The sequence below is a fragment of the Gadus macrocephalus genome, chromosome 12 (assembly GCF_031168955.1).
Source record: "Gadus macrocephalus chromosome 12, ASM3116895v1".
In the NCBI taxonomy this organism is placed as follows: Eukaryota; Metazoa; Chordata; class Actinopteri; order Gadiformes; family Gadidae; genus Gadus; species Gadus macrocephalus.
The window spans coordinates 7,245,706-7,270,705 of record NC_082393.1 but is presented as its reverse complement, the minus strand read 5'-3'; the positions used below and the strand labels follow the sequence as shown (position 1 = coordinate 7,270,705).

The 25,000-nt window shown below is 46.4% G+C and overlaps 1 protein-coding gene across 1 annotated transcript in view; it reads left to right on the top strand.

Moving 5' to 3' along the window:
- scfd2 (sec1 family domain containing 2) overlaps positions 1-25,000 on the top strand; it is a 91,738-nt gene that overhangs the window by 58,400 nt on the left and 8,338 nt on the right. The window contains exon 6 of the mRNA XM_060067630.1: positions 24,548-24,693. Within this exon, the coding sequence (XP_059923613.1) occupies positions 24,548-24,693 (146 nt within the window). The remainder of the gene's footprint in view (positions 1-24,547; positions 24,694-25,000) is intronic.

Genomic DNA, 25,000 nt, shown 5'->3' with positions numbered 1-25,000 from the left:
ATTAGGTGGACCTCTGTTTTTATCGAATTCTTCTTTCTTTCTCTGGTCTTCTGGGTTTTCTATTCGTGTCCTCTGAAACAATATCTCCTGTTTACTTAAGGTGATTTAATGGAGGCACAGAGTTCCTATTGTCCTCATAAAGAACACAATTTAGTTGATCTACACTGCAATAAAACAAGCACGTAAAAGAGGCAAGCGATAATTTAATAAAGTGTTGGAGATGTTGGATATGTTTCTATTCCGTGCTCTTGGCCCAGACTCTTCTATTGTTCAGTTTTAGGATGGGTGGGGTTAGGGGGTGGAGCTTATGATCGGGGTGGGGCTAATGTGGGGGGTGGGGCTAAGTTGGGGGGGTGGGGCTAAGGTGGGGGGGTGGGGCTTAGCAAGGAGGGAGATGAGGGAACGGTTTGGCGGGTTGGGGGATGAATGAGGGAGTAGAGAGGGAGAGAAAATAAGTGTGATTATGTGGACGTGACTATATATATATTTTTTAGTTTCTACCCCCTTTATGGCACCCCAAGCTGAGCCCAGACCAAAAAGTGCTCAGTCAACCTGGAGGGGTACGTTTACATAACCGGCTCTGTCAAGGACCAAACCGTTTTTCTAAACACACAGAGAAAAGACAGGAAGAGGAAATGGACAGCTCTAAGTACGCTGTGCAGAAACGACACACATCATTAACTAAGAGGGAACGCTTGTTTAGCAACGGCGTCCTCATCCGATAAAGTGACCGTTCAATTCACAAATACTGTTCTGAGAACTGTTCACCTGACGCCACGTCCAGGTTTCAGAAAACAGGACATAACATGCTTAAAACTTTCTATCTATGCACGCACACACGTTTAACAAAGGACATGTACAGAATAAGACCTAACAACTAAATAATTCATAGTACACAACAATGGATGAAGCAAAAATGGCCTAATTCCACCGTTTTCCATCCAATATGGAGCTGTTTCAATTGAGAGCAAAGCTGAAAATCATGCAAGTGGAAAGTCCCGTCATGGCTTTTATTTTTGGTCTGTCTCTATGGCTGCATGTCTTTCAGTACTGAAGGAACCTGTTTCTGGATGAAACATTGAATTCTGCATCAGGGTCATGAGGGACACCAAAATGTATGTTTACTTATCAATTATGAAAAACAGACCGATGCTCACCATGTTATCCTTAAAGACAAGATTGAGAAGATATTCTTGTTTCTGTAAAATAAAATTCCTTTCTGCAATAAAGGGGATTTTAGGGCAGTACTTAAAGTCAGAGTGCAGGGCTGTGAGTGTGTATTTATGTCAAGACGTGACGTGTAAAGCAGGAGTTCTAAGGGCAATTGTGAAACGATTCACAAACTGTAATGCTAAAAAGTTCTTGTCAGTTCCAAGCTGTTGTTAAAATAAAAATCTCCGTGAGGGACAGGTTTTGTTCCTCTCGATAAACCATGTCAATCATTTGGCGCATGGTCCCCACTCCATCATATCCATTGGCTCTATGACCAGAAAAACATGATGAGCACGGAGCTACGCTAGCGCACGGCGTTAGCACATGGAACCAGCCTTTCACGCCACAGCAGGCTAGTGTTCCACCCCAACGAGGAGGCAGAGCCTGGGGATCGCCCTCTACCATGAGTCCTTGTTAGTACGATGCCCGGGGAGAGAGGAGCTAGGCTCCAGGCTGGTCCGTGTAGTGTGGCGCAGGGCTAGCGGGGTGTGATGCTCTGGCTGTGATGAGCGGTGTCATGTGGTGGTTGTTTCAAAGAGCATCCAACAGGAAAACCCGGTGGCCAATTGTGAAATTCAGCCAGTGAAGTCATAACACTGGTGTGGAAAATAACTTCATTAATCTCCTGATATTCGTTTGGTTAAAGTCGATATATATTCTTTATGTGTGTGTGGAGGATTATCTGTGTTATTTTACAATTCTCTAATCTCAAATCAGATTTTAGATTAACATCTAAAGTGTGATGGCATACAAAGCTCAAATCTTTGTGAACAGAGCATTTCTTCTTCTTTTTTAAAAAAAGTTTGGCTGTAGTGTTGTTGAAATACTTGATCCAAGATTAACTATTTCCTGTTAAGTAATCTGACAGATGCTTTTATATAAATGTGATTTTTTTGTTTTTCAACATTCATAAAAGAGTAATGGTAAGGCATCTTCCTGAAGGATGACAACAGGGAGACTATGGACTTTTGGTAAGAAACTAGCATCACGGGCGACAGAAGTTGACAATTATAAAAAGTCAAAATGGTAAAGGAACCACAAAACAACATTCAACAATTTCACAGACAAAACAGCATTATGATTTAAAGGCACCACCTCTCTAGTTTCATACCTCCAACACAACCCAGATGGCGGCAATTCTTTTTTGATGGCTTTTCTCTGAGTTCTGGCTGTGATGGATGACTGGTCATTCCTCAAGAGGCTTTGGCAAGGCAAGGCCCTTTAGGGGTTGCTGGTTTGATTTCAAACTCCTCCTGGCTAAAGAGATATCAAGTCCTTATCCAAAACACCTCCCCGCCACTCAATACCAACCATCACAACCCAAACAGCTTGTTGTAACGTATGCTGTGTGTGTGTGTGTGTGTGTGTGTGTGTGTGTGTGTGTGTGTGTGTGTGTGTGTGTGTGTGTGTGTGTGTGTGTGTGTGTGTGTGTGTGTGTGTGTGTGTGTGTGTGTGTGTAAATGTACAACTCTTTTACTGACGCTAAATACATTTCTTGATTATTATTCACATGTCTTTTATCTACAATGCCTATTTCCCATTTAAACTTCCTCTCGTAGAGCTCATCTTCAGTACAATGGTCAACCTATTCAAGACATAATTCCTCCTCAACTACTTAAAGGTGCTGTAGGCCAAATTTATTACCAAACTATTATAAGTTTAGTGTTGTATGCTTGAAATGGCCTAGCCATCGACCAGCTATAAGTGAATGAAACACTCTGTGAGAATATGTTTCGAGTTGCCACTCTATGATAAGCATTTTCTTCACAATCTTTTCTTTCTTTTTTCCCTTCACTATTTCCCAATATGTCTGTCTCCTCTCTCTCTCTCTCTTTCCTCTCATGTCCCCCTCTCTTCCTCTCTTTTTCCCTCTCTCCCCTCCTTGCTCATTCTGAGTCAGAAATGCCTCATTCAGTACAACTGACTTCCTTACAAACGCTATGATCAAGAGTCTGCAATGTAAAGCAGTCCAATGAAATGGCTTTTGTTGATGCATATTTAGCATAAAAACATTAACATCGAAATAACATTGATGATTCAAAGCACATAAAAGGCCAGATTCTTCCTCAGATGGGGAACTGGGTCTGTTTCCGTGAGCACTTGAGGAAGGGAGAAGGGGGGAAAAAGCGTGTTTTTAAATCAAGTAAATTCCGCAGTTCGACAGAATGTTCTCTGAGTCAACTTTTACTGTTGCACCCCTCTGTTTTCTTTGTCTCGCAACATGAAACATGAGGACTTTTCTCTTTTCGAGGGGTGTGGGGGAAAAAAAAGAATGAATACAAGAAAGAAAGCAGCCACAGGAAAAAGAGAGAAAGTGAGATTAGGTTTTGGTTGGGGTACATCTGGGCCACAACTGTCCCGACTTTCTCTGAGACTCAGGAGTTAGATGGGGTTTTGAAATGACGCTTACCTGGAGACAAAACAGCTTCTTCGTGACGGATGGAGGAACTGTGTGAGTGTGTGTGTGTGTATGTGTGTGTGTGTGTCTGTGTCTGTGTGTGTGTGTGCGGGGGGAGGGGGGATGGAGAAGACGGGGTAGAAAAGAGAGAGGGTAAGATAAACCAACAGGGGGGAGGGAGGTGAGAAGACCCCAGAGTTTCAACAGCCCCTGTGCTGTAGAGTAACAGTGCCCACTAGTGGCCACCATAGAAATGCCTCTGGTCCAGGATGCTCTCCAGCTGCAGGATGCACAATAGGTTTAATATTAGGGACATCCAATTGTTCTGTTTCCCACAAGGCTGTGTGTAGATCTGTCTAAAGAAGCAGTTTGATCTTCCCCCGTCCTCACAGCACCGTGGCTCCTTCAACAGAAGGCAACTTTCTTCATTATTTTTTCATCCTGGAAAAAGGCCTGCAGACCAACATAGTTTTTTTTGTTGCTTAAATGGAAAAACAAGGCTTAGGACAAAGACCAGAAGCTCTTGCCAAGTGCAATATGTTAGCGCCTTACACGCTATTTGCTCAAGGGATGTATTCCTGAGCCCCGGATTCCTTGATTCAATAGGTAGTAAATGCAATGAAAATGCCAGCCGCTGCTAAAGGACGTCGACCTCGAGCTAAAGCGTCTCGCTATCTAGCCCTAAGCAACCCCTGCTGCGGTGTCCACCCCTCCCCTCCCCAGTCCTCGGTGAAGCTGAGCGACGAGTTCACTGTGGTCAGAACCCCCCCCCCCCCCCCCCCTTCACTGCGTGCCCCCCCTGTTTCAACTGGCATTCCACAGGGCTCCTTTGAAGTTCCCCTGCCATTCCCAAACTGTCTATATGTTCATTCATGGACGGGTCTTTAATTTGCCGCGAATTAAACCGCCACCGCACCATTAAAAACAGCCATTAGTGTACCAGATTTTCTGTTCTCCGCGTTTTGTGGGTGTCCACGGTCAATCCGCTGCATGTTTGCGTCTGCGTGTTCGGGTCAGGCCGTGCACATATGTTTACTCGTTCTTGTACATGAGTGCGGGCCGTAACCCGAGCCCTCTGTGTGTTGTTCTCAGGAGCACCGCAGATGTTTCTCCTTGGAAAACAAACATAACCGAGGCCCCTTCCTCCAGGACATGGGGACTATCAAAATAAAAGCCCCCCCTCTCCATCACCCCTCTCTCTTTCCTGCAGTGATCTGCTGCGTAATGGCCAGCTAAGACACCAACATGCTTTTTGACATCAAATGTGTGTCTAATCTCCTTCTGCAGATTGTGTGTGTGTGTGTGTGTGTGTGTGTGTGTGTGTGTGTGTGTGTGTGTGTGTGTGTGTGTGTGTGTGTGTGTGTGTGTGTGTGTGTGTGTGTGTGTGTGTGTGTGTTTTTGTGACAGCTGGGAAAATGTGTGCATATTTGTGTACATGATTGGTTTGTGTATGTGTGCATTCATGCTTGGCACATGAGCTGTGCTCTTGTAGGTGTGTGCTCTTCAGGTGTGTGCACATGTTTGTGAATAGAGCGGGCGTGTGTGTGTTTCACACTGCATGCTGAATGCAGTGTGCAGTGGGTGAAAGTGTGTGTATTTGAGTTTGCATGTGTATGTGTGTGTGTGTGTGTGTGTGTGACTGTGCATGCATGTGTTTGAGCGTGCATGATGCTTATGTCTGTCTCTTCCATTACTCCAGAGGAACATGGGTGGCTGGGAGCGGGGAGAGGTGGTGACTCTGAGGATACACAGAGATTTAGATCCCTGGTAGGGGACAGCCCTGCCTCACTCCTCTCCCCCATTTCCTTCCCCATGATGAATGCCTTGCTCTCTGCAGCATGTGACTGGAGCCCTAGCCGGAGACTCCAGACAACGCATTAATTTTCTTTTTGAAAAAGAAGAGGCTTTTTTGACCTATTTTATTTTGCATAGTCAGTGTACATGTCCCAAAGAGAGTGAGAGGCCGAGAGATAGAGAGCGAGAGCGAGAAACTGAGATAGAGCGATAGAGTGAGAAAGAGAATGACAGCAGAGGGAGGGACAGACAGAGAAAAACGAGCCATATTAGCAATACACAGCATTACATATTATATATGTGTGTGTATATATATATGTGTATATACATATATATGCAATGACATTCGTGTTGATAAGCTGGGTTGCTGCACCCTGACATCCGTCTCAAGGATCTGACCGATGAAGAGACGGCTTGGTACAGTGGTAGAGTGAGCCGGGTTGGAAGTTAAGGGAGGCTCCATGTTTCGGCAGATTATATATAAACCCACCCCCCTGGTGGCCAGGTGGAGTGGCGGTCTATATAGCATCCAGCGCATGGACGGCTGCCATATGTTTTCACTCCTTCCATCAAAGCAGCAAGCAGCAATTTATGCATAGAAAATCAAGGCTATTGGTATTCTTATGAGGATTATTAGGTGAATGCTGCATGCAGCGCTCAACTGTTTATCTTCTTATGTTTCTTGTTTCTTTCTTTCTTTCTTTCTTTCTTTCTTTCTTTCTTTCTTTCTTTCTTTCTTTCTTTCTTTCTTTCTTTCTTTCTTTCTTTCTTTCTTTCTTTCTCTATTATTATCTATTATATATGGGACCCTACTACTTCCAATTTTTTTCACCTAAAGAATCCATACCAATTTTAAATGTTCTGATTTTTTTAATATTAGTAACTTTTTTATTATTCCGCCATTGCAATTTTATTTTTTACAATGGAAGTCAACCGGAGGACGGCAAAGCCGTCCGCCCATTCTCAAAATGTTTGTTCAAACATTTAACAAATCAACACACTTCATGTTATCTTCAATAACATGAAGAGAATATCAACAGAATTTCGATATAATTTACACTTATTTCAGAATCACAGTTTAAGTTTAATTACATAGCTGCTTTGTTTATTTTCAGTTGGTCTCATTGACTTACGTTGAGGCTAGAGCGTGAGGACGTTCTAGCAGTGTTGCCCGATTGGGTGTCCAATTTTAACTTTTAATCACGTCAGGCTGGAAAAATTAGCATTGGGCGGATACATACAATTTGGGCTGTTTTTTTTTAAAAACTGGCGGGATTATTATAGTTATTTTTTTCAAACATCAATCTACCCATAGACATTAGGTTGACGTTTCGATTTGACCCAATAACATTAATATTAGGGGCGGGAGATGGGCACCTGTCCAATACTTATTAGGGGAGAGGGACTACTTTTTCATGACTGGCAACACATGCTTTCTACACAAATGATATGCCATATGAAAGCTGAGACTTAAAGAAGTCCAACGGTATGAGCCTCATCATTTTATGATCTTATTTCAATTAAATAGAGGTGAAGGAATAGGGTGAATAACATACCTTACCAAGTTACTACCACCCCCCCACACCATACACACACACGCACACACACGTGCACACACATTCACGCACACACATGCAGACGCACAGCACAGCTCAGCCATATTTTATCTCAAATGTATTAAAAGTTGATCAAATTAGATATTTGTTTAACTCTTCATTTGATTACATTGTTTCCTCCATTTAGACTCTGTTTGAATCCCTTCACTTGATTTAAGCCATTTAACATTTCTTTAAATCTCTTACATCTATGGCATTATTAAAACATATCGTCAACCCCACTTTGCACTACAGCACTCACCGCATTTTCTGTAGGAAATGCATTTTGTAGTTATATTATTATATTATAATTACAAAGTGTTATATTATATTATGTTGTATTATAGCATAGGCCTCCAAGTTAAAGAAAGATATGCATATTATTATTTACAAAAATGCACTAATAACTCTTAGTATGTTTTTCTCAACTATGCTTCTAAAGGTGTTTACTTGTACCAGTTTACTTGTACAATTTACTTGTAAACTGTTTGGTTTTACTTGTTTATAAACAAGCCGTTAGAAGCCATATGCTACAGTTGGAAACTATCAAAAGGTTGTTGGAGTTTGTGGAGGGACAGTTATAGACTTGGAATGTCGGTTTGTTCTTGGCATTCAGGGAACTTTTTGAAATTAAGCACCAATCACAGTTCTACGTTTTGCCACAAGATGGCGAATTTGGCAAACTAACTGCTGTTTTTCTGGTAAACTCTGGTAAACTCATCTTACATTCATTCCATTTATAAATCCGCTAGGGGGCAGTTTAAACCCACTTATAAGGCTGAGAAGTTTATTTAATTTAACAGATTAACTGATTTATTTAACAGATTAATGATATTAGTGATAATTGTTGAGTTCATATTACACACATAATTAATATATATGCTTAAAATTGTTACCATACCTTTTTCATACCTTAACAATGATCTGGAAATTATAGATTAATGTAACACATATATACAGTCCACGTGCAGATACAAATCCTTCAAGAACATGCATACACGTGCAACACAAAACCACTCGTGTTCCGGTGCATATACTAATGATATACCACAGCGCTTTGCCACGTGAACACACTGAGACACGTGCACGCACCCAGTCACCCACCAGCTTAATGAGATTCTCCCTCGATCTCTCGCTCTCCCTCTTTCTAACACACACACACACACACACACACACACACACACACACACACACACACACACACACACACACACACTAACACAGTACTGCAGGAGGACCCAGGCTCCTAGGTTCAGCTGGTTCATGACCTACATGTGAAATAATACATTCCACAAATACAACCTTCTCTATGTATTCTCCATATATTAGCCATATGTAGTCCATAATCTCTGAGACGAAGTACAGAAACCCCAGAATGTCACATGCCAGTGGTATCTGTGGACTGACGTACCAAATGACCAGATGTGGCCCTCGAACGATAACTCATAACCGCTGAAACCTTTTCCATGGCCCTTGTGTCAAAGTCAACTTCATTTGTATAGTCCTTTTAATATAGTTCTAATGACTGAAATGCGTCACAGGCAGACATTGAACGACTCCACCCTTAACCATTGCCCCTGAGAAGAGCAGGAAACGTACAATTTGAATGCACACCTCTCCAAACTAACCGAGCACCATGTAAATGTTTGTCTTGCATGGATCTCTGCATTGTGTTGTCCAGTTTTGTTCCGCCCTTAATTCTTCTGGTGTTGCATGATGTGGATCGAATACCTTCTGTACTGGAAGTTAATTCGTCTAGCCGAGCTGTGCAGCAATAAAATAAAATTGAATTTAGAAAACAGAACAACCCCAAACCAACCCTGTTGGAAAGGCAGACGTCCTTGAGCCTTGACAAATCCAGAGGCCTGACGTACCTCAGACAAAATCATAGTTGTCATTTTTCGCACAGACAAATGGCAGGTGTACACACAACCCCCAATCGCGCCGCTGCCTGCCTCAAGTCCTCGGACGAAAAGCCCGGAATTCTCAAAGACAGTACTGCACTTTGTCAAAATTGCCATGTGTAACAGGGCAATGCAACCATGGCAATTCAAGCTTTGTATTAGAAGTATATTGGATTCTTTCTATCTCCTGCTTCCTCAGAGTGTTACGGAAGTATCTTCTGCCCTTCAAAGGGCTGATGTTTTCCTCTCTGTTGCTGTGGAAGGAAATTAAGACAGGCTCCAGGCGATCCTAATCCCCCGCACCTGTCTTTCACACTCTTAAACTCAAAGGTCTCGCTGTTTCCTTTAAGACGTTGTTCTAATAAACCCTTTCATGCATCTGGCATCAAACACCTTCGAGCTCTTTGAATCTTGACTTAAAAAAAGAAAGTGATGGCCTTGTGGTGCAACCTCTTTCATCCACGGGCTGATCATTCATCTTCTCAGAGGGGCGGACGTTTGGTTCTGCCTCAAGGCCCATTGTGGTGGATGTTGTGAACAAGTTGCGGAGGCCAAGGTTCCTCATTCTACCTGGAGCCACAAAGACACACACATACACACTTTAGCTTGATGGCCGAGGTCTTCTAAGATTTCAGCACACAGAAGCACTACATACACAAACACTCACACGCCTTTTATGGATATTATATATATATATATAATATATATATTATAGGGCTGTCAAACGATTACGTAAGGGATAATGTATAGAACACCGGTCATTATCGGGAAAATAAGCCCTGACACTGTGAACACCGACGCGAAGCGGAGGTGTTTTGCTTCGCCCTGAAGGGGCTTATTTTCGACAATGACCAGCGTTCTATACATTATCCCGCTCATTACCACGGCTACTTGCCAAAACAAAAAAATAAATAACGAACTTACCATTCGTAGTGTTGATCAGCGTAGAAATAGTTTGCCAAAGACGTTGACATCGCTTAGCAACCAAATACGCTGTGGTTGAGTGATATGAAAGACGTGAATCAGAGGCAAAAAATCCACTTTCCTTAACAGCGGTCGTATAATGCTGAGCAACGGTCAATATATATATATATATTTATACAACGGGGGGCCTAAATCCAGCGATCTGATTGGTTCCTAAATGTTGTATAATGAGCGTATACATAACTGCTATGACGCCCGATCATTTTGTGAAAGTTTGCATATCACTCCGCGCCTGGAAGTAGAAACAGTTACAAAGTAAAACATATGTTGGATGATGGAGAGTGTGTAAATGTTGTTACTCCGGGAGTGAGCAAGGCGATGGAGAGACTAACGAAAGCTTAGGCACACGTCGAGTGAACTGCTCCATAGGATAAATTGCCGGCGAACCGCTCTAGCCGAGCCTTCTCTCGGAGGGACGCTAAAGTGTGTTGCATAGCGACCGTCATGCATTTTGAAGGCAGCCAGGAGGGACTACTTTTTTGTATTCTTTAATAAAACGCGTCGGGGCCGGACAACGCCCCTTAACAGTGGTATAATGAGCACATACCACAGCCTGTCGTGATCTATTGCTTAAATATCTATAAATTAGTGCTGTCAGTTAAACGCGTTATAAACGTCGTTAACACAAACCAATTTTAACAGCGTTAATTTTTTTATCGCGCGATTAACGCAATTTATTTAAAAAAATAAATAAATTCTTTGCCTCAAAACAAAGAAGCAGTAGCCTGACTGCTATGTTCAAGGCAGTATGTTTGTATGTTCATCGTTTAATTGCACTATAGGCTTTTTTTTTGTATCGTCCTGTTTTGATCAGTATATGCCAATGTTGTATTGGCATATAGTATCCAGCACAAAGTTTTAATGAACACAATACAAAAAGACGTTCATTCGTCAAGTCAAAACCGGACTAAACTGGACGGTCGTTCCGTCCGCTAAACGGGTCCGTGCTAAACACCCCCCCCACCCATAGTTCCGTGGGTGAATTATGTAAACCACCACACAAGCCCCCCCAGAATTCACCCATAGTCAAAGTCCTCGTGACGGAAACGGGCGACGACCCGACCCCGTCTCGAGCGGAGGACAGGGGCCGAGGAAGAGGAAGCAGCAGGCACGTCGGCGCCGTCCGCCACCCCGGAGGTCCCGGGGGTCAACAAGGTCGCTGGAGTCTCAACGGCCAGTGCGGGGCGCGGTGCAGGCGGACGTCCCCGGCGTGGGGGTTGCGCCACCTCCACCGGTCTGGAAATGTCCACGTTAGCCGGCTTAACCCTATCCCAGGAAACGGTCTCAGGCCTACCCCCGACGTCCACCACCAGGCACTTGTCTCCATGGCTCAAAACCCTGAACGGGCCATCGTAAGGAGGGCGTAGGGGACCACGGTGGGCGTCGTGGCGAATGAAAACATAGTCCACCGTGCGCAGATCGGGGGGCATGCGGAAAGTGGGAGTGCCGTGTTGCGACGTGGGAACAGGCGCGAAAACCTTAGCGGTTTCCAGCAGGGAGGAACGTTGTTTGGCCGCCGACCAGGGGACCGAGGCGTCAGGAATAAAATCGCCTGGCACTCGTAGGGCCTGCCCGTAGACCAGCTCCGCCGAAGAGGACCGCAGGTCCTCCTTAGGGGCGCCGAGCATCACCCATGGCAGCCTATCCACCCAGTCGCCGTCCTTCAAGCTGGCCCGTAGGGCTGCCTTCATGGAACGGTGGAAACGTTCGCACAAGCCGTTCGCCTGGGGATGATAGGCGGTAGTGCGGTGCAGCTTGACCCCCAACCCCTCAGCCACCGCGTTCCAGAGTTCCGAGGTGAACTGCGAGCCCCGGTCCGAGGAGAGGTCTGAAGGAGTCCCAAAGCGCGCGACCCAAGTGCCGATGAACGCGCGTGCCACGTCAGAAGCCGACGTCGAGGAGAGGGGAACAGCTTCAGGCCAGCGGGTCGTCCTGTCGACCATGGTGAAGAGGTAGGTGAACCCGTGAGAGGAGGGAAGCGGTCCCACCAGGTCTGACGTGGTCAAACCTCCTTTCGGGAACAGTAAACTCTCCAAGGGGGGACTTAATATGGCGGTGCACTTTGGACCGTTGACAGTCAACTCAAGAGCTGACCCAAGCACTAACGTCCTTTCTCAGACCCTGCCATACAAACCCCAACGCCTCAAAAACGGGCCGGCGCCAGGACAACGGGACCAGCGGTCGAGGCTGGCCTGTGGAGACGTCGCACCATAGCCTCACGTCCGAGCCGTCAACCGCGACCTCCTCCAGGCGCAATCCCGTGTCCGAATCCCTCAGGGCCTGGACCCCATGGTCGGAGGCCTGGTCCACGCTCATGCAGACGTATTCCAGGCCCAGTTGGACGGCCCCGATGACCGTTCTCGAGAGGCAGTCTGCGACCACGTTAGACTTGCCAGCAATGTGTCGGATGTCCGTGGTGTACTCAGAGATGTACGCCAGCTGACGCTGCTGGCGGGCCGACCACGGCTCCGCCACCTTGGACATGCAGAACGTCAGAGGCTTGTGATCCACGAAAGCCGCAAACTCCCGCCCTTCCAGGAGGAATCGGAAATGGCGGATTGCCAGCCAGAGTCCAAGGAGTTCCCTGTCGAAAGCGCTGTATTTGCGCTCCCTGGGGGTCAACTGGCGACTGAAAAAGGCGAGCGGCTGCCAGGCACCATGGAGCCCAGGCACCATCGACCCATTGCTCGTGCACCGCGCCGACGGCGTAGTCAGACGCGTCGGTGGTGATGGCGATGGGGGCATCATGCGACGGATGGGCCAACATGGCGGCTTCGCCCAAGGCGGCCTTCGTGGCCTCGAACGCCTTCTCCCTCTCCGCCGTCCAGTCGACAGCCTGGTTAGGGGAATTGTCCTTGAGAGCCCCGTACAGTGGGCGCATGATGTGAGCCGCCTGGCGGATGAACCGGTGGTAAAACGTCACCATCCCCAGGAATTCCCGGAGCGCCCGAGCCGTGTGTGGGCGGGGGAAAGCAGAAATTGCCTCCACCTTCGACGGAAGAGGGGCGGCCCCCTCTTTGTTGATGAGATGCCCCAGGAAGTGGATGGAGACAACCCGAACAGGCACTTCACCGGGTTGACGATCAGCCCGTGCTGGTCGAGCCTCATGAAGAGGTCGCGTAGGTGACCCTGGTGCTCCTTTTTGGAGGAGCTGGCGACCAGGATGTCGTCCAAATACGAGAAAACGAAGGGCATCTCCCTGAGCGCCGAGTCCATTAACCGCTGGAAGGTCTGAGCCGCGTTCCTGAGCCCGAACGGCATACGCAGGAACTCGAACAACCCGAACGGCGTCACCACCGCTGTCTTGGCGATGTCCGAGGGATGCACCGGCACCTGGTGGTAACCGCGCACCAGGTCCACCTTCGAGAAGACCCGCTTGCCCGCCAGGTGTGCTGAGAAGTCCTGGATGTGCGGGATTGGGTAGCGGTCGGGCGTGGTAGCGTCGTTCAGGCGGCGGTAATCCCCACAAGGTCGCCACCCGCCGTCTGGCTTGGGAACGATGTGGAGTGGTGAGGCCCAGGGGCTGTCCGAGCGGCGGATGATGCCCAGGCGCTCCATGTTGGCGAACTCCGACTTAGCAACTTTCAGCCTGTCGGGGTTGAGTCGTCGGGCCGTAGCGTAGACGGGTGGGCCCTTGGTGTCTATATGATGCTCCACACCATGTTTCGCCGTGACCGCGGAAAAGGTAGGTCGGGTTATACCGGGGAACTCCCTGAGCAGGCGTTGATATTCGTCCCCCTCTGAGAGGGAGCTGGAGAGCCCGCCGTAAGCCGCCCGACCACGGGCACATTCAAACGATGAGAACGTCCGTGCGTCCACCAGGCGGTTGTTTTTCACATCTACAAGCAGATTATGCGCACAAAGGAAATCCGCGCCGAGGAGGGGAAAGGAGATGTCGGCCGTGACAAAATCCCACCTGAATCGCTGGCCTCCAAAGCACAGGTCCGCGGTCTTTGTACCATACGTGCGGATGGGTGTGTCGTTAGCGGACCTCAACTGTGGGCCGTGGATGCCAGGGGCAGTGTCCTCCACCGTAGCCGGCAGGACGCTCCTCTGAGCCCCGGTGTCGCAAAGAAACTCGCGGCCAGAGAGGGCGTCCCTGATGAACAATAGCCGGGTTGACGTGCCTGCACTCACGGCCACTAAAGAGCGCAAGCCTTGGCGTTTCCCGTCGGCTTGAAGTTGCACGGGGACCGGCACCTCTTTGCCTTAGCGCCGAAACGTGCATGGAAATAGCACATACCATTGCTGGCACTGCCATCGGCGGCTACTGGGGCTCTGTTGGTCAGCCTGTCCCTGTCCGGTGGGTAGGCACTGCGTGTTGGGGCTAGCACTTCGGGTGCGAAACTCTGAGCAGCCAGGAAAAAACGGTCGGCTTCCTCCGCCAACGCGCGTGGCTCAGTAATCCTCGTGCCCGCGAGCGCTGTCCGGACCTGCGGTGGCATGTGTTGGAGGAACAGCTCCATGAAGAGGAAGTTAGGTTCTTCAGCACCCAGCAGGTTGAGCATCATCTCCATATGTTCAGAGGGTTTGCTGTCCCCGAGGCCCCGAATAGCCAACAAGCGTTGGGCCCGCTCTGACTGTGACAGCCCAAAAGTCTTCAATAGGAAGGCTTTGAGGTCCCTGTACTTGCCGTGGTCCGGGGGATTCGCTATGAAATTCGCCGCCGGGGTCGCAGTGGATCTCCCCAGCGCCGACACGACGTGGTAGTAGGGTGTGGTGTCGTCCGTGATGTCACGGATGGCGAACTGCGCGTCTGTCTGCGCGAACCACGCCGTCGGTGAAAACTCCCAGAACTCCGGCAACTTAATAAAAGCATTATTCGCCATGTTCGTTTTGGTCTCTGAAGCTTCAGCGAGACCTTTGTCGGGGTCACCAGTGTAGTGCCGAGAGACGGGAGTCGGAGGCGGAGTATCCAGCACAAAGTTTTAATGAACACAATACAAAAAGACGTTCATTCGTCAAGTCAAAACCGGACTAAACTGGACGGTCGTTCCGTCCGCTAAACGGGTCCGTGCTAAACACCCCCCCACCCATAGTTCCGTGGGTGAATTATGTAAACCACCACATTATCAATAAAAAAACATTTGCACTTCTCCATGTTGATAAGAGAATTAAAATTAGAACAATTAATGGGACAAAGAAATCAAGGGATATTTAGCATAGAAAAGGAATTTGCGATTAATCGCGATTAATCATGAGTTAACTATGACATCCGTCTTAACACAGACTCTGGCAAAATCTCAATACTAATGCTACTTGACCTCAGTGCTGCATTCGACACTGTAGACCATACATTACTTCTGGACAGGTTAGAAAACTGGGTGGGGCTTTCAGGCACCGTCTTAAATTGGTTCAGGTCCTACCTACAAAATAGGAACTACTTTGTTTCCATTGGCGACTTTGTATCAGAATCAACCAACGTGACATGTGGAGTCCCACAAGGTTCGATCTTAGGACCCTCTTTATTCAACATCTACATGCTCCCACTAGGGCAAATCATGCAAAATAACAATATTGACCATCATTGCTATGCTGATGACACGCAAATCTATGTATCGCTATCACCAAATGACTATCGGCCCATAGATCTGCTGTGCCAGTGCATTGAGCAAGTGAAAGAATGGATGTGCCGAAATGTCCTTCAACTAAATGAGGACAAAACAGAGATAATTGTATTTGGTTCTAAAACGGAAAGGCTTAAAGTAACCGAACACCTTCACTCTCTGTCCCTGAAAACCTCAATCAAAGCCAGAAATCTAGGGGTTATCATGGATTCAGATTTACATTTCGACAGTCACATCAAATCAGTTACAAAATCTGCATATTATCACCTTAAAAATGTAGCAAGACTTAGAGGGCTCATGTCCACCGAAGACTTACAAAAACTTGTACATGCCTTTATCACTAGTAAGCTTGATTACTGCAATGTTCTCCTTACAGGTCTCCCAAAACAAACTCTGAGGAAGCTTCAGCTTGTTCAGAATGCTGCTGCTAGAGTTCTAACAAAGACCAAAAAATTTGATCATATTACACCAATTCTGAAATCGTTACATTGGCTTCCTGTAGGTCAGAGAATTGACTTTAAAATCATGTTGCTAACCTATAAATCCCTACATGGTTTAGGCCCAAAATATTTAACTGATATGCTTCCACTACATCAGCCTTCTAGACCACTAAGATCCTCTGAGACCAATCTGTTAATTATCCCCAGAGTAAACACAAAACATGGGAAAGCAGGATTTAGTTACTATGCAACAAATAGCTGGAATAAACTCCCAGAGGATTTAAGACTTGCCCCAACTCTGAGCACCTTTAAAACAAGACTGAAGACTTTTATGTTTGCTATAGCTTTCTGCTAAATCTTAAATACATTTAACTTTGCCTTTATCTTCTATTTTAATACTAAAATGCCTTTTTCTATTTTATGTTTGCTTTAGCTTTCAGAAATACTTTACCTTTATTTTACTAAAATGCCTTTTTAACTTTCCCTTTATTTTCTATTTTTACCAGAAAAATACATGATCTGATACCAGAGAGAAAGGTTGTATAAGGGTTAGAGTCCTGAGTTTGTTTGTCCTTTTGGTCTGGGCTAGAGTCCTAGAAGCTGGGTTAGAGTCCTAGAATTTGTTGAATAAGGCCTTTGGTCTGGGCTAGAGTCCTAGAAGCTGGGTTAGAGTCCTAGAATAAGTTGAATAAGGCCTTTGGTCTGGGCTAGAGTCCTAGAAGCTGGGTTAGAGTCCTAGAATATTGTTAAGGGTTAGAGTCCTGAGTTTGTATTTGTATAAGGGTTAGAGTCCTGAGTTTGTTTGTATAAGGGTTAGAGTCCTGAGTTTGTGTCCAAATTCTGTCTGGGTTAGAGTCCTAGAATCTGGATTGGAGTTCCAGAGAAAGGACCAAGTTCCTTTAGGTCGGTTTGTAGTCCCGACTTGGGTTCCAGAGAGACTGTTGATCTGATCTTAAATACATTGCACTTTCAATTTTACTTACTAAAAAGCCTTTTTAACTTTCAATTTAATTTTCTCTTAAATACTTTCTATTTTACTCATTTCTTGCATATGTTTTCTTTTACTTATCTATTATTTTATTTTATTTTATTGTATGACAATGTTTATATGTGAAGCACTTTGAGTCTGCCTTGTGTATGAAAAGTGCTATATAAATAAAGTTGCCTTGCCTTGCCTTGCCTTAATGTGATTAATCGTGATTAAATATTTTAATTGCTTGACAGCACTAATATAAATAAATGTCAATTGCAAAAAGGTATTGACCACCAGAAGTTGGGAAGGCCCATGCACGGTAATGGAGCATACCACAGTATTAAGAAGAGCCGTGTAATATATATTTTTTATTCTACTTTAAATCCACTCCAATTGAAGTTAAATGAGATTGACTTAGTGACTCAGTGTGGGGTGAATATGAAACTTACGGGACACCACAGATTTGGGAATTAAAACAGGTTGTCACTTACTGCAATTGTATTCAGGCAGTCACTTGCAGCAAGTGTAATTTTATGTTAAGTAAGTGGAACTAAAAACAAAAAAATATTCTGATATGAATGTTGACATTCTGTTATAACGTTTCAAAGTCACAGTTAAAAAAAATTAAAAATGTATTTTAATCGCGTTAAAATAAGATTGGTTAACGTGTTATTATCGCGCTCATTTTAGAAGCCCTATATATATGTAAGGGATAATGCCCGACGAGTGTCCATTATCAGGAATTAATGGACGGCCGCGAAGTCCATTAATTCCGCTTATACCACTGTCACTTGCCAAAGAAAATAAATTAAGACCATTCATTTATATGAATGAGGGTTTGACAAATTCCTGGAATAACCATGACCCTCCCGGCTCCCGTAAGGTTCTTATGCAACGGATCGTTGTTCACTACTCCAGTAATTAGAACGGACCTTAGCTACGACTTGGCAACGGGAGGTATTCTAGTCCGCTCAGCTTTGCGCCAGAGAGCTAACGTTATGCATTGTACATATTTATAATTTGAAATCGTCCCAGCATTTATACCACTGATACTATAGGGTCTATAGCATATAACCGCGTTTTCTGATTACAGTTTAATGCATTTTTCACAATTAACCAGCTCTCATTTTGAAGGCTGAACAGACAATTTGGCTAGAACTACTTAGCAGGTGCCGTTTATCAGGAGTTAATGCACGCCCTTCAGCCAATCATAATCGAGTATTACCACAGACCGTGGTGTACATATATGTATATATATATATTTATTTATTTATATACACAGCAACCCTGCACTGTCTGGGATTATGTTAGCTTTCTCTCAATCTCATTCACAGACACAGACTGTCACACACACCTATACACACACACACTCACACTCATTCCTTCCAAGGCCTCCTAGCTCAAAGAAGGCGGTAACCATGCCAACCGGAAGCACGGCCATAGAAATTCGTGCGGAAGACGGAGCTAATACAGAGCATATTTCAGCTCAAATGATGTCAACTCCAAACAGCTTAGCCAGATATAGAGGCTTGGCCCCTGAACGTGTGATTGCGCCCTGATTGGACGATGAGGAGCGGGTCTGGATGCACGTACTGATAGGTTTCCGCAGGAGTACGTGATCACTGGGCCGTTCTGGGTCCCTCTGGACACTATTATATAAGAGCAGACATGTTTAGGAGACGGGCTATGGGCTGATGTGTGGATGGGCGGGTGGTTGTGTGTGTGTGTGTGTGTGTGTGTGTGTGTGTGTGTGTGTGTGTGTGTGTGTGTGTGTGTGTGTGTGTGTGTGTGTGTGTGTGTGTGTGTGTGTGTGTGTGTGTGTGTGTGTGTGTGTGTGTTTTTGTAGGGGCAGACATATTGTACGTTAGGTGGTCTGTGGTTTCACCACACTGTCTGCGGTTCGGCTCTGGCTGGGATGATCTTGGGAAAGGGTTTCGACTTTATTTCAATCAACAACATGAGCCAGAGCACTTTATCCTCCTGTAGACTCTCACTCTCTCTTTCTCTTGTTCTCTCTCTTTCTGTCTCTTCTTCTTTCTCTCTCTCACTCTCTCTCAAAGAGAGTGATGTCTCAACCTATGTGGAGACATAAGTTGCATTGCATCCTGGGTATTAATGTAACGTCCATCTGGTGGCGATGGACTTACAATGATTGTGTGTGTGTGTGTGTGTGTGTGTGTGTGTGTGTGTGTGTGTGTGTGTGTGTGTGTGTGTGTGTGTGTGTGTGTGTGTGTGTGTGTGTGTGTGTGTGTGTGTGTGTGTGTGTGTGTGTGTTTGAGCAAAGTTCCTGATCAGCAGATCCTGAACTCTTTCCTCAACTCCTCTTTTATTCTTTCTCCTCCTACTTTCCCTTTCTCTCATCCTCCTCTTTTATCCTGCCCTTTCATCCATCCACTATTTTCTTCTTTCCTCACCTTATCGTTCACTCCACTCCTCCTTCATCTGCTCCTCTTTCATCCTATGTTCTCATCTTTGACTACCTTTATTCTTCCTCTTCTGTCTTTTCTCCTCCTCTCCTTCGTGTCCTCTTCTCTCTCGCTTCCTTCCTCCTCTTTTCTACGCCTCCAATACCCTCCCCTTTTTCCACCTCTCCTTTCTTCTCCCCCTTCCCCCTCGCCTCTCCTCCTCTCCTCTCTTCTCCCCCTTCCTCCTCTCCTCTCTTCTCTTCTCTCCCTTCCTCTCCTCTCCTCTCTTCTGCCCCTGCCTCCTCTCCTCTCTTCTCCCCCTTCCTCCTCTCCTCTCCTCCTCTCTTCTCCCCCTTCCCCCTCTCCTCGCCTCCTCTCCTCTCTTCTCCCCCTTCCGCCTCTCCTCTCTTCTCCCCCTTCCCCCTCTCCTCGCCTCCTCTCCTCTCTTCTCCCCCTTCCTCCTCTCCTCTCTTCTCCCCCTTCCGCCTCTCCTCTCTTCTCCCCCTTCCCCCTCTCCTCGCCTCCTCTCCTCTCTTCTCCCCCTTCCTCCTCTCCTCTCTTCTCCCCCTTCCGCCTCTCCTCTCTTCTCCCCCTTCCTCCTCTCCTCTCCTCTCTCCTCTCCTCTCTTCAGGGCCACTGAGGACACTGGTTCTCTGGGCAGCGCAGAGACATCACAGCTCACATTCCATACAGGATTATCAACCTAATATAACCCATGATTCTCTCTCTCTCTCTCTCTCTCTCTCTCTCTCTCTCTCTCCCTCTCCCTCTCCCTCTCCCTCTCTCTCACTCTTACTCTCTTACACATGCACCAATGCATCTCCCTTACCTTCTCTTCTTTCTTCCGCTTTCTGTGTTTTCAGATCAATGACTCGCTCATTCCCATCCCAAAAATAGACCAGAACATTATTTTAGAAAAGCTTGGTTATTTGAATAAGTGTGTGTGTGTGTGTGTGTGTGTGTGTTCAGTACTGGTGATTAAAGGTGTTTCACTTCCTGCCATTGGCACCAGTAGGCCTCCTTGAAAATGCCCCCTAAGCCATACCTGCTCCTTAATGACGTGTATCCTTCCTGTTTGTTGTTGATATTTCTTTATTTTTGGTTGTTGGTCGAGTTAGAATCTAATCTGCTGGTTGAATGGCTTCCGTTGTTGAACATCACAGTAAACACACACACTTACACACACACACACACACACACACACACACACACACACACACACACACACACACACACACACACACACACACACACACACTCCCAATCGCACAACCTTGTTAAGGATTTTCCAGAGGAGTCCACCAGTGCAGGTGTCTCCTACTCATTCTCCTTTACAATGCCTCCACTCCTTTGGCTTTCTAACTCTCCCTCGTTCTCTCGCTCGCTCTCTCGGTACCGAAGCTTTGAGTCTAGGCCTCAGCTTGTAATTTGATTAGATCATTTATTCATTTGGAAGAGTAAATGTTCTACGGGCACGTTTACTGGAAATGTACTGTGTGTAAATGCCAAAAATGTGTGTGTAAGTCTGGGTCTGTAAGTGCTAAGTGTGAGTAAGCGTGTATTGTGCCAGTGCCAGTGTGTGTGTGTGTGTGTGTGTGTGTGTGTGTGTGTGTGTGTGTGTGTGTGTGTGTGTGTGTGTGTGTGTGTGTGTGTGTGTGTGTGTGTAAGTTACGCGTATGGAAGCACTCTGTCGGAGTGAGGAAGTGATCGCGTGAGAGAGAGAGACCCAGACTGGGTCGGTTCCACTTCACAGCCCTGATGGGGTGCGACCCGGCCAGCAGCTGGTCCTGCTGGAAACCTCTGGTTGTACGCTACCTTGATCAACAGCCCACACCCCAGCCCAGGAGGGCCGCGGCAGCCTCGATACACCAGCCCCTGGCCTGTAGCACATAGCGCGTTTAGCCCCTAGACTGCGCTGCATGACTGCACTGTTTACCTTGGCAACGTGCTACGCGGCTAGCGCACGCTATACACACATAGACACTCGCATGGAAATGCACACTCATAGAAACACGCATAGACAGACAGAAACACAGACATACAAACACACACACACATAGAGGCATGCTCACCGATATACAGTAAGATGAACATGTACGTCCACATAGAATCATAGACCGACACATACATATACATTCATAGAGCAGAAACCAACACACATGCAGAGACGTGCTGTTTGGACACGTGTACGTAGAAATGCACAAACGCATGCATATGCACAGACGCATGTACACGTACTTCAACGTGCACTCACATCTATGTGCACGTCATGCTGTTTTTGTTTGAATAAGCTGTCGTCTGCGGGCCCAGCATGCGGTTGGCATGCACCGATAACTGCCCCCATCTCGGTCTTCACGCTCCACTCCCACCATACGAAGCCCCGCCCCGCCCCGCCCCTCTCAGCCCTCAGCCAGACGCACCACCCTCCCCCTGCAGGCTGACATGCAAAACAAACGCCCACCAGACAGAACGTGATACCATCGGCACGCACAGGAAAGGGGCTCTGTTGGGAGAGAAAACACACACACAGATTGAGACACACACACACACACACACACATACACAAAGACATTGAGACACGCTCACACGCCGATAAAGACATACACACACACACACACACAGACTCATTGTCACATTGCCACACAAACACATTCAGATGCATGCACACTCGGGCACAAACGCAGCAAGAGATTCACGTACTCACACTCAGAGACACTCAGACTTACACACATTTCTACACAACCTAACCCTAACACTGAGCAGTTTAAACAACTTTACAGGTCGTACAAACAAGAATTATTGATCATGCATTGGGCGTATTTTTGTACCACTGCTTTCAGAACAGATTTCAAAAATAGAGGAAACTTTGTCGAGCGCTGGCCCTGAAATGAACAAAAGTTTGCTCACGGTTGCAGCAGTGACCAGTGAAAAAGCTGACCTGAAAGATATTAAATGCGTGCTTCATAGATATTTGAGATAAATGCTGTGTTCGTTCAAATGACACTTGGATTCAGGTTTGTTCCGATGGCCGCATCGAGGTGAAGAACATGTGAGGGGCTGACATCTGTTCTATTTTCTATTTTCAGGATTGTTGAGTACATCAGGCTCTTGTTCTCACTCTCGCTCACTCACTAAGTCACTCACTCACTGACTCAATCAGTCACTCACTCACTCAAACACACACACACACACACACACACACGCACACACACCTTGGACGTGAGGTATGGTATTAACAATCATTGTTGAATTCCTCCTGATTGGGTGATGACCCACTGCCACTCGTGATCTCATCACTGTCCACATCCAGCCTCATTCTGGCCTGCTGGAAACACACCTAACAGGCAGGGGCGCAGCCTTCCCTCAAAGTGTTTTAGCTGGTTCTGTGTCTGAGACTATAGCTGGTGATATATTGTAATACAGATGCAGTAACTCGTTACATCCTAGTGTAATGCTAAAACACATGTTACTGGTTAATTCATGCCCCTCTTCGTTGTGGCATTGAGATAGCATTTAGAATAATTGTATTATAGCTATAAGTATGTGGCTATCAATATCCTAATAAAAGTTATAACTCCCCCAATAAGTAACCCCCAAAAATGCCTTATTTCTCATATGGGATTAATTAGTGTACGTTACTATCTAACCTTGCATGTTATGTACAATCTCTTTCGTTTAGAAGATGATGAAGAGGGTGTCTTGTGCGTCTTCAGGTTGTTGTTCTGCTCTCCAGGTGCAGTGATTGGCTATTCTATGTGTTATAACTCTGGTATTCCTGTTGTCTCCTGCCAACCTGAATTCCAGCAGCACTCCTGTTAGCAATATGGTGCTGGCATCACTTTCTCTGTCTTCCTCTCTCTGTGTGTCTGGGTCTCTTCCTCTCTTTGTGTCTCTGTGTCTGTCTCTCACTATTTCTCCTGCTCTCTCTGTGTCTGTGTCTGTGTCTGTCTCTCGCTCTCTCTCTCTCTCTCTCTCTCTCTCTCTCTCTCTCTCTCTTGCCCTCTCTGTGTCCCTGTCTTTGAAAATGTCAGTGGGTCTTTCTTTCTCTCTCACTCTCTCTCTCTCTCTCTCTCTCTCTCTCTCTCTCTCTCTCTCTCTCTCTCTCTCTCTCTCTCTCTCTCTCTCTGTTTGTGGCTTTGTGTCTTTCTCTGTCTCTGTCTGCCTCTCTCCCTCCCTCCCTTGCTCACAGCCCTTCCGTCTGACCGACGGAGAGGGTTTGGGACAGACAATCTGTCTCCCTCTGCCTTTCTCCCTCCTTCTCTCCCTCCCTCATGCCTCCCCTCTCTCCTTCCCCGCCTCTCAGTCGGTCGCCCTCCCTCCCTTTTCAATTTGTCTGCCTGTCTGCTGTTGCGGTTGTTGGCCAGTTAATCTTTCATCCCCCTGGGCTCTCTACATTAAGAGGGAACATTAGCTTGTGATGACCCAGCAGCCTGAGAAGAAAGGGGCTCTTGTCCCGTGTTCTGCTGCTGCTGCTGCTGCTGCTGCTGCTGCTGCTGCTGCTGCTGCTGCTGCTGCTGCTGCTGCTGCTGCTGCTGCTGCTGTAATTGGGTTAAACACACACCCGGCTGGGAGCAGCAGCCGGGGTCTCCTCTCAGACTTGACAGTTTCTGCTCCATAATCTCCCTCCCATACATCGAACGATGGTCTCCGGCTCCCGTGTCGTGTGGGTCGAACCCTCGCATGTAGTGTCAGGACATGGGTCCCCAGGTTCCGGTCTCTGGATAGCGTGGGCCTCATCATGCTCTCACAACAGCAGGCGTTCTGAGGTGTTGCAGGTTTCCTTTGAGACGGTCTCTGCGTTGCAGGCTTTGATTCGGAGGCGCGCCGAGGTGCTACAGCAGGCCTCAGCGTGGGGCTGGTTGTAGCACTGGTTGTGCTGTCGCTTCAGGAGCAGCAGGAGGTGTAATGTCGATCGAGTATTGGGTGGTGGTAGTAGTGGTGAATTAGTTGTAGTATTGGTTGTATTGTTGTTGTAGTATCAGTTGTAGTGTTGGTGTAGTATAGTTGTGGCGGTGTAGCATCAGTTGTAGTGTGTGGGATTGTTTGTTTTGTCTGTGTACTTTTGGTTGCATTGTTGGTGTACATATGCACATGCATGATATATATTAATGATATTAATTAATTACATAATATTAATATCTACATAGTCATTATCTTGTTTGTTGTATTATGATTGTATTGATTATTATATGGGTGATAAGTTCATTACTTAGTTAGCACTAATTGTAATTGTCCATAAGTCTTATTCCTACCTCCTGTCCCTCTCTGCCGTCAGGATGTGTGAGTGTGGAGGAGGTGACCGCGCCCCTCGTCCAATCTGCGTTGGAGAGGGTCTTCGAAACGCTCCGTGGCCTGACACTCCTCCGAGACCACCTCAAACACCTCAAATCAGTCTACACCGGCAGCGATGGAGTCCACCAGGTCAAATGTTACACACACACACACACACACACACACACACACACACACACACACACACACACACACACACACACGTACACATAAATAAACACGTACATACATGCACACACACACACTAACACATATGGATGCACCCATACAAACGTACATACATGCAAGCATACATACAAACTTACATGCATAAAAACAGATGCTTATGCTTATGCTTATGGCTTTAGGAATACAATCATATAATTGGTTGTTGGTTCGTCTGTTTCAGGTCTATGAAATAAACAATTATCTTTCTGTTATTATCGCTCTTGCTAGA